General features: G+C 45.6%; 1 protein-coding gene across 1 annotated transcript in view; it reads left to right on the top strand.

Annotated features, from left to right (window-relative positions):
• Positions 1–15,658, top strand: part of LOC137346420 (multidrug and toxin extrusion protein 1-like) — a 159,157-nt gene that overhangs the window by 130,356 nt on the left and 13,143 nt on the right. The window contains exons 14-16 of the mRNA XM_068009874.1: positions 1,166–1,274; positions 15,206–15,281; positions 15,389–15,458. Coding sequence (XP_067865975.1) covers positions 1,166–1,274; positions 15,206–15,281; positions 15,389–15,458 — 255 coding nt within the window. The remainder of the gene's footprint in view (positions 1–1,165; positions 1,275–15,205; positions 15,282–15,388; positions 15,459–15,658) is intronic.

The raw sequence follows: 15,658 nt of genomic DNA, 5'->3' as shown, positions 1-15,658 counted from the left end.
GGTATCACAGTAGTGAATTTTTGCCATATCTTTTTTGTGTTTCTAATCTGATATATTTAGACTGCAAACAATATTTCAATTGTGACATAAGCAATTTCTTTCAGAAATTCAACATCATTCCCTAGCTTTAATATTCAATATGGTTATACATAAAATTCAGAATCTCATTTGCGTTTTTATGGCCTTTTCTACAGGTACTTCCTCATTTCAAAATCTATGTATCAGAACCCGAAGATCTCTCTGTCCTCCACTGTGCTAACAATCTGATCATATAGAGTACACTTCCTTCCACTGACCTTTTTCCAAGATGTATGATGACAAATTTCTCACCATGAAACTGCATTTTCCCACTCTGTGAAACTGCTTACAACCCCTTGAAATCTCTTGTATCCTTCCTGCATTTGCCATTCCTCTTAGGAAGACTTTTCAATCAGATGATCCAAGTGCTGATGTGCACTGGGATCTGCTTGATATATAACAAAGGAGTGTTATCGAACAAAATTTGATAAGGAGATATTGAGAGAGGTGACCAAAAGCTTGGTCAAAGGGGTAGGTTCGAAGGTGCACCTTAAAGGGGGAAAGAAAGGCCAAGAGGTTAGGGGACGGAATTCCAGAGCTTAGACCCGAGGCAGCAGAAGGCACGACCGCCAATAGCGGAGCAATAGAAATCCGGGATGAGTGCACAAGAGCCCAGTATTGGAGGAATGCAGAGATTTCAGAGGGTTGTAGGGCTGGAGGAAGCTACAGAGGTAGGGAGGGACCTTAATGGCAAGTGTGAAGATGAAAATGAGGGAGTCAGAGCCAGCACAAATCCTCCACTCATTGAGCACCTGTATGTTGGACACTTTATAAAGTTGTAGTGTTAATGGAGAGTAATTGGGAACAGAAACTCTGGGTGGTTTTGTTCCTTCCAGAAACCCGGAGGGTGAGAAAGAAGGTGGGTTTGGGGGGTGGGGGCAGGTGAGGTTAGGTTTAATGCCAACTGCTTCCACTTGATACCAGGTAACTCAGTACAAAGGAGGGACTGAACTCTGACCTTCCTGGTCTGTTTGGTTTACATCCACCCACAGGTATATTAATGGAGCAGTTAATTTCAGCAACTAATTGAATGAGGGATAGAGAGAGAATAACGTACAAGTAACTGTTTATGTTCTTTCTCCTGCAGATTGCTGTCGGATACAGTGTGGCTGTAACTGTTCATGTGGGTAATGCGCTGGGTGCCAGAAATCCAAAGCAGGCTGTAAACTCTGTTAAAGTTGCTTTGTGCTGCATTGGTGAGTCCAATAGTTTAAACTCATTGACTAAAATTCTATTTATTCAAGTGATATCCAAGTCCCAATGGTGTGTGACCTGGAGGGAACTTGCAAGTGGTGATGTTCCCATGCACCTGCTGTCCTTGTTGTTCTAGGCAGTAGAGGTTGTGGGTTTGGAAGGTGCTGTCGAAGAAATAGATATTTTCAGAATGTGCCAGGATGAAGGGGTTGGAGATTGGGTCCAGTGACAGGGGAACCAATCAAGCACTGAGTGGTGTTCAGTGTTGCTTTGGCTGTCCCAGGTAAATGGTGAGTCTTCCATCACACCCCCAACTCGAGCCTTTCAGATGGGAAAGAGGCTTTGAGTGACCAGATCTCTCAGTCTGTGCTTCGCTTTTGTAGTCAAGGTGTCAGTATGGCTGATCTAGTTACATTTCTGGGCAATGGTGACCCCTTGACCCCCAGGAGGTTGGTGACGGGACACTCAGCAATGGGGGTATAGTTAATGTTTAAGCAGAGATGGCTGGGCTTTCTCTTGTTTGAGTTGGTCATTAACTTAGATGGTGCAAATGTTACCTGTCATTTATTAGTTCAAGCCTGGGTGTTATCCAGATCCTTCTGTCGGCTGCTTCATTATTGGAGGAGTTATAAATGGAGTTGTGTACAGCAAAATTCATCAGCAAACAGTTCCCCTTTTGACCTTGTGAGAGATGGAAGGCTATTGATGAAGCAGCCAAAGATGTCTGGATCAAAACTGTATAGAAATCAGGAAAGAAAAGGTGATTTTCCGCCTGCCTAAACCAGGGGGACTGAGGCCAATGTATAACTTTTATCATCATTCCTATCAATACCTTCTACCCCATCAACACCCCCCACCACCCCCACCGCATCAACCACAACCTCCACCATCCCCTCAACCCCGCTCAGCTCAGCTAATTCAGAACAGATTGAAGATTGAAGCTGGACCATTCCTCATGCTTACAACACACAAACTCAGTGCCTTGACCAGCTGAGCCTTCAGGGAAGTTGAAGGCAGTCATTGTTAAAGCTGGATAACTGTGTAAATCCTGCTTCTTCATGTCAGAATTGCCAATGTACATCGAGCTGTGACCTGCATGTTAATTAGTGCTTCAATGTTCATCTCGTTTCAACTGTATGTGTTTAGTACAAAACCTTCATGCAGCTCAGATCACCAACTCCACCCAGTTAATTCCCACAATGATCACCAGCAGTGTTTTTTTCAGGGGAGAAAGGGGGGTAAAATTAGCAAAAAAACCCCATGGTATTAACTCTAATCCGGCTCGACTGGGACCATGCTTCACATTCCTGCAGCAGGCAACAGTAAGATGGTTCTGACCTGCAGAGTGCAACTTTTGGATGGGATTGACATCAGCATGGTATTGCCGAATCTGTGTTGGTACAAGAGGGTGGAATGTGATGCTGACCAAACCCACTTTCTGCTAGTACTGCACCGCCTTCATCTGGGGCCTCAGAGGCTTCCAGTGTAACCAGGAGACTGGTGCTGGGATTGGGAATGGGAGCTTGAGGGGCCAGGACTGGGAGTCATGTTCTGAGGGGCTGGAGAGCCAAGGTGGGAGGGTTTAGTGCTGAGGCAGGTTTTATTGAGGGGTTTAGTGCTGGAATGAGGGGGTTTATTGAGGGGGAATTAATGCTGACTTTGATGGGGGTTTATTACTGAAGTGGGGGTCTATTGAGGGGGTTTAGTGCTGAATTTGTTTTTTGTTTAACATGAGCAGGGGCTGCAAGATGGTAGCAGTGGATCAGCAGGATAGTGTGCAGCTGTTGCTGTGAGCAGCCTGGGTCACTGAGCGACCCCCTCAACCTCCCCATCCAAAAACTCAACAAGGCCTGCATTTTACTCCATCGGCTAGCAGCTGGAGGTCAGCACTCAAACTGTTTCAGTGATGGGTTCAGTGACTGCGAAAGTGATACAGCAAGGCGATTTTTCACGTTTCAAGGGAGTCGCCTCAAGAATAAGGGAATTGACAGATGGAAAGCCACCTAAGGGCCCATAATCCCTCCGCCTCGAGGACAGGTCCTTGAGTGTAAGGCTCGGAGAAGGACACTCCAACATACCACCTACAGCTTTGTGGTTGCTGCAGTCATCTCAGCCGACTGAGCAAGTGTGGGGAAATACTCAGCCTAAAGAGTGGGATTAGTCTGTGTGAGCTGATTTCCACTATAAACAGACTTAGAGCAGGCAGGACGAAAAGTCCGAGAGTGATGGGGAAGAGGCAAATATGGCAGGTGCAAGATGGCACTGGTGACTGCAGCTTCAATCCTGCATGGAGGCGGCTCAGTACTACGGGTTGTTTGACTGTTGACCTGAGACAACAAAATCATCCGGCAGCAACCCTGATTGGCCAAGCAGCCTTCTCTCGGAATCACACTGCTTTCTCCAAATGGAGACGGGCCTAGAAAAAGTGGCTCAAACCAACGTCCAAATGATCCAAAACAATTGGTGGACAGCACTCACTGAGAGGTTACAAACGTGTGCAGATATGGGAGATATGAGATCCTTCGATGAAGACTTGAGATATCTATATGGATCTTTCCACCAGGTGCAGGCACCACTAAAATCTTCTGATGGCACAACCTTGCTCATAGATAAAGAGTCCATCTTGCATTGATGGTCAGAACACTTTGAGAGCCTATTTCGTAACCAGTGGATGGTGCAGGAGACGTGCAACACAAAGACCTCCCGGGGGAAGTGAAATCTGAGCTGGAAGAATTACCAACCAATAAAGAGATCAAGATCACTACGGCACAATTAAGATCACACAAAGCCCCTGGATTCCAGTTGAGGTCTATAAACAGGGATGAGATGTGATCCTTGATAAGGTTCCAGATCTGTTTCCAGCATGGTGGGAGAAAGGGACGGTGCGTCAGGTCTTTTGAGATGCAGTGACTGTCTCCCTCCACAAAAACAAGGGAGAGGCGCCTGACTGTTCACACTACAGAGGCATCACCTTACTCTCCATCGTCCAGAGTGCTTCTTAATAGACTTGTTTGGACAATAGCTAAAGAAAGTCTCCCTGAAAGTTGGTGCAGATTCAGATCCAATAGGGGAACTTCACACATGATTTTTGTGCTGAGACAGATCCAAGAGAAATTGAGAGAACAAAACTGGGCCTGTACACTACTTTTGTAGATCTGATCAATGTGTTTGATAGTCAGCTGGGACAGACATTGGAAGATACTATCTAGATTGGGGTGCCCACCAAGGTTGCTCAGCATTCTCTGCCAATTGCACGAAGGCCAGGTCGAGCAGCATGCAGCCCTCTCAGACAGCTTCCCTATCTCCAAAGGTGTTAAACAAGGGTGTGTTCTGGCACTGACCCTTTTCCCTATTTTCTTCAGTATGATCCTTCAAGAGGAAAAGGCAGGCTTCACAGAGGGCATCTACATCCACTTCAGAACAGACCGCAGTCTTTTCAAGGTGACAACTTCTGGCACATACCAAAATCACAGAACAGCTTATCGTGGAGCTTCTGTTTGTTGACAATTGTGTCCTTCTGGCACACATGGAGGAGGCAATGTAGCTCATTGTAACCTGTTTCTGTGAGACCACAAATGCCTTTGACCTAACTATTAGCCGAAAGAAAACAAGTGCTGTACCAACCATGGCCTCAAGGAAATTACAATCCACTGCAGATCAGCATTGACAGCAGCAACCTCAGTGCAGTAGAACAGTTTACTTATCTAGGTAGCATTATCTCAAATGATGCCACATTCACCAAGGACATAGAAAATTGTCTGTCCAAGGCCAGCAGCTCATGTGTCCTCCTCTCGAAGCATGTCTGATAAAACCATTCACTACACTTCTCTACCAAAATTCAAGTCTCCAGAGTGGTTGTATATAAAGAGAATGATACAGCACTGAAACAGGCCCTATGGCCCACTGAGTCTGTGCTGACCAACAACCACTCATTTATACTAATCCTACATTAATCCCATATTCCCTACCACATCCCCACCATTCTCCTACCTACACTAGGAGCAACTTACAATGGCCAATTTACCTATCAACCTGCATGGCTGTGGAAGGAAACCAGAGCACCCGGCAGAAACCCACATGGTCACAGGGAGAACTTGCAAACTCTGCACAGGCAGTACCCAGAACTGAACCTGGATCACTGGAACTGTGAGACTGCGGTGCTAACCACTGCGCCACTGTGCCGCCCTCTTGCATGGGTTAGAATCATGGGTTCTGTCCAGAAAACAAATGCGACTGCTGGAGCACTTCCATCAACACTGTCTTTGATCCATCATGATGGCAGGACTACATCACAAACAATGAAATCCTCAACTAACAGAGCCAATCTGCCCATTGAATGCATTCTCTTACAATGCCAATGGTACTGAGCAGGACATGTGTCATACATGGAGGATTCCAGAATGCCAAAAGCGGTGCTTTATGGTGAACTATGCTCCGGTAAGCAAGATCGAGGTGCACCTCACAAACTGTTCAAAGACCAGCTGAAAAGACAGTTCTCTGTGGCTGACATTGACCAATGGGTATGGGAACAGGAGGCTGCTGACAGAGACAGCTGGCACACAACAACCAGGAAAGTAGCCTATCAGTTCAAAACAAAGAGACACGAGGTTGCTGAAGAAAGGCACAGACTACGGAAGGAGTCTGCTTATACCAGAGCCCATTCCAACCAGGATTTCTTGTGCCCCAGCTGGTCAAGATCCTGCAGATCAAGGATTGGTTTCTTCAGTCACCACGATCATGCCAACTGCCACAGAGACAAGCCTTCTCCTGATCTTCACCTGCGAAGAACCTGCCATCAATTCGGAAATTCTGTTGAGCATCAGATCCCTTTATGATGCTAAATGGAAGCTCAAGGAACGACACCTCATCTTTCGATTATGCATTTTACAGCCTTGCAAACTCACCACTGAGATCAACAATTTTGGATCATAACCACTGCTCCCATTTTTTCAGACAGCAGGATTTGGTAATGATCCTGCTTTTGCCATTTACAGCTCCTTGCGACCAATCTTTTAGAACCATAGAAGCATAGAAAAGTTCAATAAACAGAAAGAGGCCATTCAGCCCATTGCGACTGCACCAGCTAAAAAAACTAGCTGCCCATTCTAATCCCACCTTCCAGCACCTGGTCCATAGCCTTGCAGGTTACAGCACTTCAGGTGCATGTCCAGGTACCTTTTAAAAGAGTTGAGTGTTTCTGCATCCACCAGGCAGTGAATTCCAGACATGCACCACCCTCTGGGTGAAAAAGATTTTCCTCATGTTTCCTCTAATCCTTCTACCAATCACTTTAAATCTGTGTCCCCTCGCAATTGACCTCTCCGGAAGAGGAAACGGGTCCTTCCTGTCTACTCTATCTAGGCCCCCTATAATTTTCTACACCTCAAGCCTCCTCTGTTCTAAGGAAAACAACCCTAGCCTATACAATCTTTCCTCATAGCTGCAATTTTCATGCCCTGGCAGCATTCTTGTAAATCTCTTCTGTACTCTCTCCAGAGCAATTATGTCCTTCTTGTAATGTGGTGACCAGAACTGTACACAATAATCCAGCTGTGGCCTAACCAGCATTTGTACAGTTCCAGCATTACATCCCTGCTTTTGTATTCTAAACCTCGGCCAATAAAGGAAAGATTTCCATATGTTTTCTTCTCCACTTTATCTACCTGTCTTGCCACCTTCAGTGACCTGTGGACATGTTTTTTTTATTAATTCATAGATTCATGGGATGTGGATATCACTAGCTAGGCCAGCATTTATTGCCCATCCCTAATTGCCCGAGAGAAGGTGGTGGTGAGCTGACTTCTTGAAGTGCTGCAGCCCATGTGGGGTAGGTACACCCACAGTGCTGTTAGGAAGGGAGTTCCAGGATTTTGACCCAGCGACAGTGAAGGAATGGCGATATAGTTCCAAGTCAGGATGGTGTGTGGCTTGGAGGGGAACTTGCAGGTGGTGGTGTTCCCATGCATTTGCTGCCCTTGTCCTTCTAGTTGGTAGAGGTCGCGGGTTTGGAAGGTGCTGTCTAAGGTGCCTCAGTGCATTGCTGCAGTGCATTTTGTAGATGGAACACACTGTGCGTCAGTGGTGGAGGGAGTGAATGTTTGTGGATGGGTTGCCAATCAAGTGGGCTGCTTTGTCCTGGATGATGTCGAGCTTCGAGTGTTGTTGGGGCTACACCCGACCAGGCAGACGCCTAACTTGTACCTTGTAGATGGTGGACAGGCTTTGGGGAGTCAGGAGGCAGGGTTCCTAGCCTCTGACTTGCTCTTGTAGCCACAATATTTATTTGGCTTCTCCAGTTCAGTTTCTGGTCAATGGCAACCCCCAGAAAGTTGATAGTGTGGGATTCAGCGATGGTAATGCCATTGAATGTCTAGGGAAGATGGTTAGAATAGCACTTGTGTGGTGTGAATGTTACTTGCCACTTACCAGCCCAAGCCTGGATATTGTCCAGGTCTTGCTGCATTTCTACACGGACTGCTTCAGTATCTGAGGAGTCACGAATGGTGCGGAACATTGTGCAATCATCAGCGAGCATCCCCACTTCTGACCTTATGATTGAAGGAAGGTCATTGATGAAGCAGCTGAAGATGGTTAGGCCTAGGATACTATCCTGAGGAACTCCTGCAGTGATGTCCTGGAGCTCAGATGATTGACCTTCAACAACCACAACCATCTTCCTTTGCTCTAGGTATGACTCCAACCAGTGGAGAGTTTTCTCCCTGATTTCCATTGACTCCAGTTTTGTTAAGGTTCCTTGATGCCATACTCAGTCAAATGCTGCCTTGATGTCAAGGGCAGTCACTCTCACCTCACCTCTTGAGTTCAGCTCTTTTGTCCATATTTGAACTAAGGCTGTAATGAGGTCAGGAGCTGAGTGGCCCTGGCGGAACCCAAACTGAGCCTCACTGAGCAGGTTATCGCTAAGCAAGTGCCGCTCGATAGCACTGTCAATGACACCTTTCATCACTTTACTGATGATTGAGAGTAAACTGATAGGGCAGTGTGAATCGAATTGGCTGAAGTCTGGCATCTTTGATGCAGGGGTCTTCAGGAGGAGGCCAAGATGGATCAGCAACACGGCATTTCTGGCTGGAGATTGTTGCAAATGCTTCAGCCTTATCTTTCGCACTTATGTGCTGGGCTCCCCCATCATTGAGGATAGGGATATTTGTGGCGGCACCTCCTCCAGTTAGTTGCTTAATTGTCCACCACCATTCATGGCTGGACATGGCAGGACTGCAGAGTTTAGATCTGATACGTTGGTTATGTGATCGCTTAGCTCTGTCTATCGCATGCTGCTTACACTGTTTGGCATGCAAGCAGTCCTGTGTTGTAGCTTCACCAAGTTGACACCATATTTTGAGGTATGCCTGGTGCTGCTCCTGGCATGCCCTCCTGCATTCTTCATTGAACCAGGGCTGGTGCCCTGGCTTGATGGTAATGGTAGAGTGGGGGATATGCCAGGCCAGGAGGTTACAGATTGTGGTGGAGTACAATTCTGCTGCTGCTGATGGTTCACAGCGTCTCATGGATGCCCAGTTTTGCATTGCTAGATCTATTTGAAATCTATCCCATTTAGTGCCACACAACATGATGGAGGGTATCCTCAATGTGAAGACGGGACTTTGTCTCCACAAGAACTGTGCGGTGGTCACTCCTACAAATGCTGTCATGGACAGATGCATCTGCAGCAGGCAGATTGGTGAGGACGAGGTCAAGTATATCTTTCCCTCTTGTTGGTTCCCTCACCACCTGCCGCATACCCAGTCTAGCAGCTATGTCCTTTAGGACTTGGCCAGCTCAGTCAGTAGTGGTCCTACTGAGCCACTCTTGGTGATGGACATTGAAGTCCCCCACCTTGCACCCTCAGTGCTTCCTCCAAGTGGTGTTCAACATGGAGGAGTACTGATTCTTCAGCTGAGGGAGAGCGGTAGGTGGTAATCAGCAGGAGGTTTCCTTGCCTATGTTTGACCTGGTGCCATGAGACTTCATGGGGTCTGGAGTCGATGCTGAGGACTCCCAGGGCAACTCCCTTCCCACTGTATTTCACTGTCCCGCCACCTCTGCTGGGTCTGTCCTGCTGGTGGGACAGGACATACCCTGGATGATGATGGCAGTGTCTGGTATGATTCCATGAGTATCACTATGTCAGGCTGCTGCTTGACTGGTCTGTGGGACAGCTCTCCCAACTTTGGCACAAGCTCCCAGATATTAGTCAGGAGGACTTTGCAGGGTCAACACCGTTGGGTTTGCCATTGACGTTTCCGGTGCTGAGGTCAATGCCGGGTGGTCTATCCAGTTTCTTTCTTTATTGACTTTGTAGTGGTTAGATACAACTGAGTGACTTGCTAGGCCATTTCAGAGGGCATTTAAGAGTCAACCACATTGTTGTGAGTCTGGAGTCACATGTAGGCCAGACCAGGTAAGGACAGCAGATTTCCTTCCCTAAAGAACATCAGTAAACCAGGTGGGTTTTTACAATAATTGACAATGGTTTCATGGCCATCATTAGACTAGCTTTTAATTCCAGATTTATTAACTGAATTCAACAGTGGCGCAGTGATTAGCACCACAGCCTCACAACTGCAGCGACCCGAATTCAGTTCTGGATACTGCCTGTGTGGAGTTTGCAAGTTCTCCCTGTGACTGTGTGGGCTTCTGCTGGGTGATCCGGTTTCCTCCCACAGCTGAAGACTTGCAGGTTGTAAATTGCCCCTTGTGTAGGTAGGTGGTAGGAGAATGGTGGGGATGTGGTAGGGAATATGGGGTTAATGTAGGATTAGTATAAAATGGGTGGTTGTTGGTTGGCACAGACTTGGTGGGCTGAAGGGCCTGTTTCAGTGCTGTATCTCTAAATTAAATTAAATAAAATAAATTCCACCTTCTGCTGTGGTGGGATTCAAACCCATGTACCCAGAGAAATAGCCTGGGTCTCTGGGTTACTAGTCCAGTGACAATACCACTACGCCATCACCTCCCCAAGTTCTCCAAGGTCTCTCAATATCCTTCCGTTTATTGTGTATCCCTTTGATTTGTTTGCCCTCCCCAAATGCATTACCACACACTTCTCCAGATTGAATTCTATTTGCCACTTTTCCGTCCACTCAACCAACCCATTGATATCATGCTGGAGTCTACAGCTATCCTCTTCACTATCAACTACGTGGCCAATCGTCGTGTCATCTGCAAATTTCCCAAATTATGTCTCCCACATTTAAGTCCAAATCATTAATATATAGCACTAACAGCAAGGGACCCAACACTGAGCCCTGTGGAACGCCACTGGAAACCGCCTTCCATTCACAAAAACTTCCGTCAACCATGAGACTTTGTTTCCAGTCTCTGAGGCAATTTTGGATCCAACTCGCCACATCCCCCATATCCCATGGGCTTTTACTTTTCTAACCAGTGTGCCATGTGGGACCTTGTCAAATGTCTTACTAAAATCTATGTTTACTGCACTACCCTCATTAATCCTTCTAGTTACTTCCTCAAAAAATTCAATTAAGATAATAAGCCTTGACCTTCCCTTAACAAATCCATGCTGACTATCCCTGATTAATCTGTGCCTTTCTAAATGACAGTTTATCCTATCTGTCAGAATTGATTTTAATAACTTTTCCACCACCAAGGTCAGACTGACTTGCCTATAATTATTTGGCCGATCCCTCACACTTCTTTTAAACAATGGTACAATGGTCGCAGACCTCCAGTTCTCTGGTACCTCGCCTTTAGCCAGTGAGGATTTGGAAATGATTCTCAGAGCATCCACTATTTCCCCAGACTTCCTTTAATAGCCTGGGATGCAATCCATCCAGCCCTGGTGATTTATCACCTTTCAAGGACGTCAGAGTCTCATAGCACTTCCTCTCTCATTATGCTTATTAAATCTAATATTTCACACTCCTCTTTAACTACAATGTCTGCATCACCCCTCTCCTTTGTGAAGACAGAGACAAAAAACTCATTAAGAACCCTGCCCATATCTTCTGCATCCATGCATCGAACCTTGTACATCTGTGATAACTCCTCAGTTATCCTCTTACTCTTAATGTACTGATAAAACATTTTCAGATTTTCTTTGACTTTACCTGCCAATATTTTTTCATATCCACTTTTTACTTTTCTAATTTCCTATTTTCACTTCACCCCTGCACTTTCTATACTCCGCTAGGCTTTCTAAAGTATTATGTTTTTTGTGACTGTCATAAGCTTTCTTTTTCTGCTTTATCTAACCCTGTAAGCTTCTAGATAATCTGGGGGCTCTAGATTTGGCAGTACTACCCTTTTTCTTTGTGAGGACCTGTCTACACTGTGCCTGTAGAATCTCGCTTTTGAATCCCTCCCACTGGTTTGCCACCAATTTTCATCTCGTAGCTGTATCCAGTTCACTTCCGCCAGATCACCTCTCAGTTTTGTAAAATTTGCCTTCCTCCAATTTAGAACTTTTACTCCTGTTCTTTCTTTGTCCTTTTCCAGAATAATGCTAAATCTAACTGAATTATGGTCACTACCTCCAAAATAGTCACCTACTGCTACTTCATCCACTTGCCCAGCTTCATTTCCTAAAACTAAATCTAGTATTGTGCCCCCTCTCATTGGGCTTGTTACATGCTGGCTAGAAAAGTCCTCTTGAATGCAGTTCAAGAATTTTGTGCTCTCTGTGCCCTTCACACTGTTTGTATCCCAGTTGATATTCAGGTTGATGAAATCCCTAACTATTATCACCCTATTGTTTTTGCACTCAGAAATCTGCCTACATATTTGTTCTTCTCTCTCCCTCTCACTATCTGGGGGTCTATAGTACATTCCTAGTAGTGTGGTTGCCCCTTTTTTATTTCTGAACTCAACCCCATGGCCTCATTTGATGATTCATTTCGCATATCATCCTTCCTCAAAGCTGTTATTGATTCTTGAACCAATAATGCTAAACCCCCTCTTTTTTTATCCCCCTCTCTATCCCGCCTGAAAACGCTATATCCAGGGATGTTGAGCTGCCATTCTTGCTCTGCTTTAAGCCAAGTTTCCATTATAGCAATGATATCATGCTGCCATGTGTCTATCTGTGCCCTCAGCTCATTGGCTTTATTTACTATACTCCTTGCATTTAAATAAATACCTTTTAACACTGCCAAATTCCTGTGCTGTACACTTTTTAACCTTTGTTTCTTCTGTCTTTCAGAGTGACTCACTAATTTTCTGCCTCCCATTCCCTGCTCTGAATTTATCCTATCTGAAACTGCCCTCAGGTTCCCATCCCCCTGCCAAACTCATTTAAACCATCCCTAACAGCACTAGCAAACTTTCCTGCAAGGATATTATTCCCGGTCCTGTTCAGATGTAGACCATCCGGCTTGTACAGGTCCCACTTTCCCCAGAAATGGTCCCAATGTCCCAGAAATCAAAAGCCCTCCCTCCTGCACCATCTCTCCAGCCACACATTCATCTGGTGTATTTTCCTATTTCTATACTCACTAGCATCTGGTCTTGGGACTAATCCAGAGTTTACTACCTTTGAGGTCCTACTTGGGAATCTCTTTCCTAACTCCCTAAACTCAGCCTGCAGGACCTCATCCCTTTTTCTTCCTATATTGTTGGTACCAATGTGGATCATGACCTCTGGCTGCGTACCCTCGCCCTCCAGAATGCTTTGTAGCAGCTCGGTGATATCCATTACCCTTTCACCAGGGAGGCAACATGAAATTGCATCTGTGGCCACAGATAGCCCATCTGTTCCCCTAACTATAGAATCCCCTACCACGATTGCTCTTTTGTCCTTTCTCACAGCTGAGCCACCCAAGGTCCTCTGGTCATGACTTTCGCTGCACGCTCCAGAGGGACTCTCTCTCCCACCAGTAGTCAGAACAGTAGTTAGAAAATGGGATGGAGAGCGTGAATATTTAAGATGGTGGATGGTGCGCCTATCAAGTGCTTCCTTTGTCCTGGATGGAGTCAGCCTTCTTGAGTGTTGTTGGAGCTGCACTCATCCAGGCAAGTGGACAATATTCCATCATACTCCTGACTTGTGCCTTGTAGATGGTGGACAGGCATTGGGGAGACAGGAGGTGAGTTACTCACTGCAGAATTCCCAGCCTCTGACCTGCTCTTGTAGGCACAGTATTTACGTGGCTGGTCCAGTCTAGTTTCTGGTCAGTGGTAACCCCCAGGATATTGATAGAGAGGGATTCAGCGATGGCAATGCCATTAACATCAAGGGGAGATGGTTAGATTCTCTCTTGTTTGAGATGGTCTTTACCTGGCACTTGTGTGGCGCGAATGTTACTTGCCACTTCTCAGCCCAAGCCTGGATGTTGTCCAGATCTTGCTGCATTTGAACACATAGAAACATAGAAAATAGGAGCAGGAGTAGGCCATTCGGCCCTTCGAGCCTGCTCCACCATTCATTATGGCCATGGCTGATCATCCAACTCAGTAACCTGTTCCTGCTTTCGCCGCATACCCTTTGATCTCTTTAGACCCGAGCTATATCTAACTACTTCTTGAAAACATAGTGTTTTGGCCTCAACTGCTTTCTGTGGTAGCGAATTCCACAGGCTCACCACTCTCTGGGTGAAGAAATTTCTCCTCATCTCAGTCCTGAAAGGTTTACTCTATATCCTTAGACTATGACCCCTGCTTCTGGACTCCCCAACCAAGGGGAACATCCTTCCTGCATCTACCCTGCCAAGTCCTGTTAGAATTTTATAGGTTTCTATGAGATCCCCCCTCACTCTTCTGAACTCCTGCAAATATAATCCTAACTGACTCAGTCTCTCCTCATACGTCAGTCCTGCCATCCCAGGAATCAGTCTGGTAAAACTTCGCTGCACTCCCTCTATAGCAAGAACATCCTTCCTCAGATAAGGAGACCAAAACTGCACACAATATTCCAGGTGTGGCCTCACCAAGGCCCTGTATAATTGCAGCAAGACATCCCTGCACCTGTATTCGAATCCTCTCGCTATGAAGGCCAACATACCATTTGCCTTTTTTACCGCCTGTTGCACCTGCTTGCTTATCTTCAGCGACAGGTGTACGAGGACACCCAAGTCTCGCTGCATATTCCCCTCTCAGTTTATAGCCATTCAGATAATAATCTGCCTTCCTTTTTTTGCTACAAAGTGGATAACCTCATATTTATCCACATTATACTGCATCTGCCATGCATTAGCCCACTCACTCAACTTGTCCAAATCACCCTGAAGCCTCTCTGCATCCTCCTCATAACTCTCACTCCCACCCAGTTTTGTGTCATCTGCAAATTTGGAGATATTACATTTAGTTCCCTCATCTAAATCATTAATGTATATTGTGAATAGCTGAGGTCCTAACACGGACTGCTTGAGTATCTAAGGAGTCATGAATGGTGCTGAACATTGTGCAATCATCAGTGAACATCCCCAAAAATCCTCATAACATTTAAAAAGCACTTGGATATACAGCAACCTACAAGGCTATGGATCAAGAGCTGGAAAGTGGGATTAATCTGGTTGGTTACTTGTCAGCCAGCAAGTCGATGATGGGCAGAATAGCCTCCTTCTGTGCTGTAAATTTCTATGATATGGCCTCAACAATCTGGATTAGGGAGGGGGAAATCAGCCCTGGTTTCAGCTCCTGATCATTATTCAATGTGTGGGTCTGGACAATGGGTGAGGACAGGATCAGGTCCAATGGTGATGCCACTGCAGTCAATAGATTCACATTCACTGTCTAGGCTTATCCAGGAAGAAGGTCCGTGGAGCAAGTTACAGGAGGGGGAGGAGGTTCCATCAAACTCCCAGTCAAACAGAACTGGGGGAGGATGGGGTTCATGTGTTAGAAAAAGGGAGGGAAAAAATAAACAGTGAATTGCAATGCTCTATAAAAAGTTTATCTGGATCTTCAAATAGATTATTTGATGAGAATTCTTCATGTTTTACATTTATTTTCACAGGGTGCATTACCTTAGTTAATGCGGTGATAATTGGAGCGATAAAGGATGTGGTGGGCTATGTATTCACCAATGACAAGTTAGTAAAAACGAATTCTACAAGTATAAAAACTCATCAACATGCATTTTCAAAATGGATTCAGAATCAGCTGAAAGCTCTCTGATATTCCTCTTCTCCTTTTCCAGAGAAATTGTTCATTTAGTTGCAGAAGTAATTCCACTCTGTGCTGCTCTTCATTGGGTTAGTTCCATGGCTGTGAGTATTTCAGTATCTGTGATTTTTGTACAGGTTATCATGTGACATTTCTTTTGTTTGTTACTTTTAATTGTTAACTCCTTTATTTTAAATTTATTGTATTATATCAGTGTAGTTTTACCTTTTTTAATTAGGTCATGTGACGTGGGCATTGCTGCCATGACCAACGTTTGTTGTCCATCCCCAATTACCCTCGAGAA

Source organism: Heterodontus francisci, chromosome 30, assembly GCF_036365525.1.
Source record: "Heterodontus francisci isolate sHetFra1 chromosome 30, sHetFra1.hap1, whole genome shotgun sequence".
NCBI classification, from domain to species: domain Eukaryota; kingdom Metazoa; phylum Chordata; class Chondrichthyes; order Heterodontiformes; family Heterodontidae; genus Heterodontus; species Heterodontus francisci.
The sequence above is the reverse complement of the archived record's forward strand: the minus strand, read 5'-3'. Positions and strand labels throughout refer to the sequence as shown.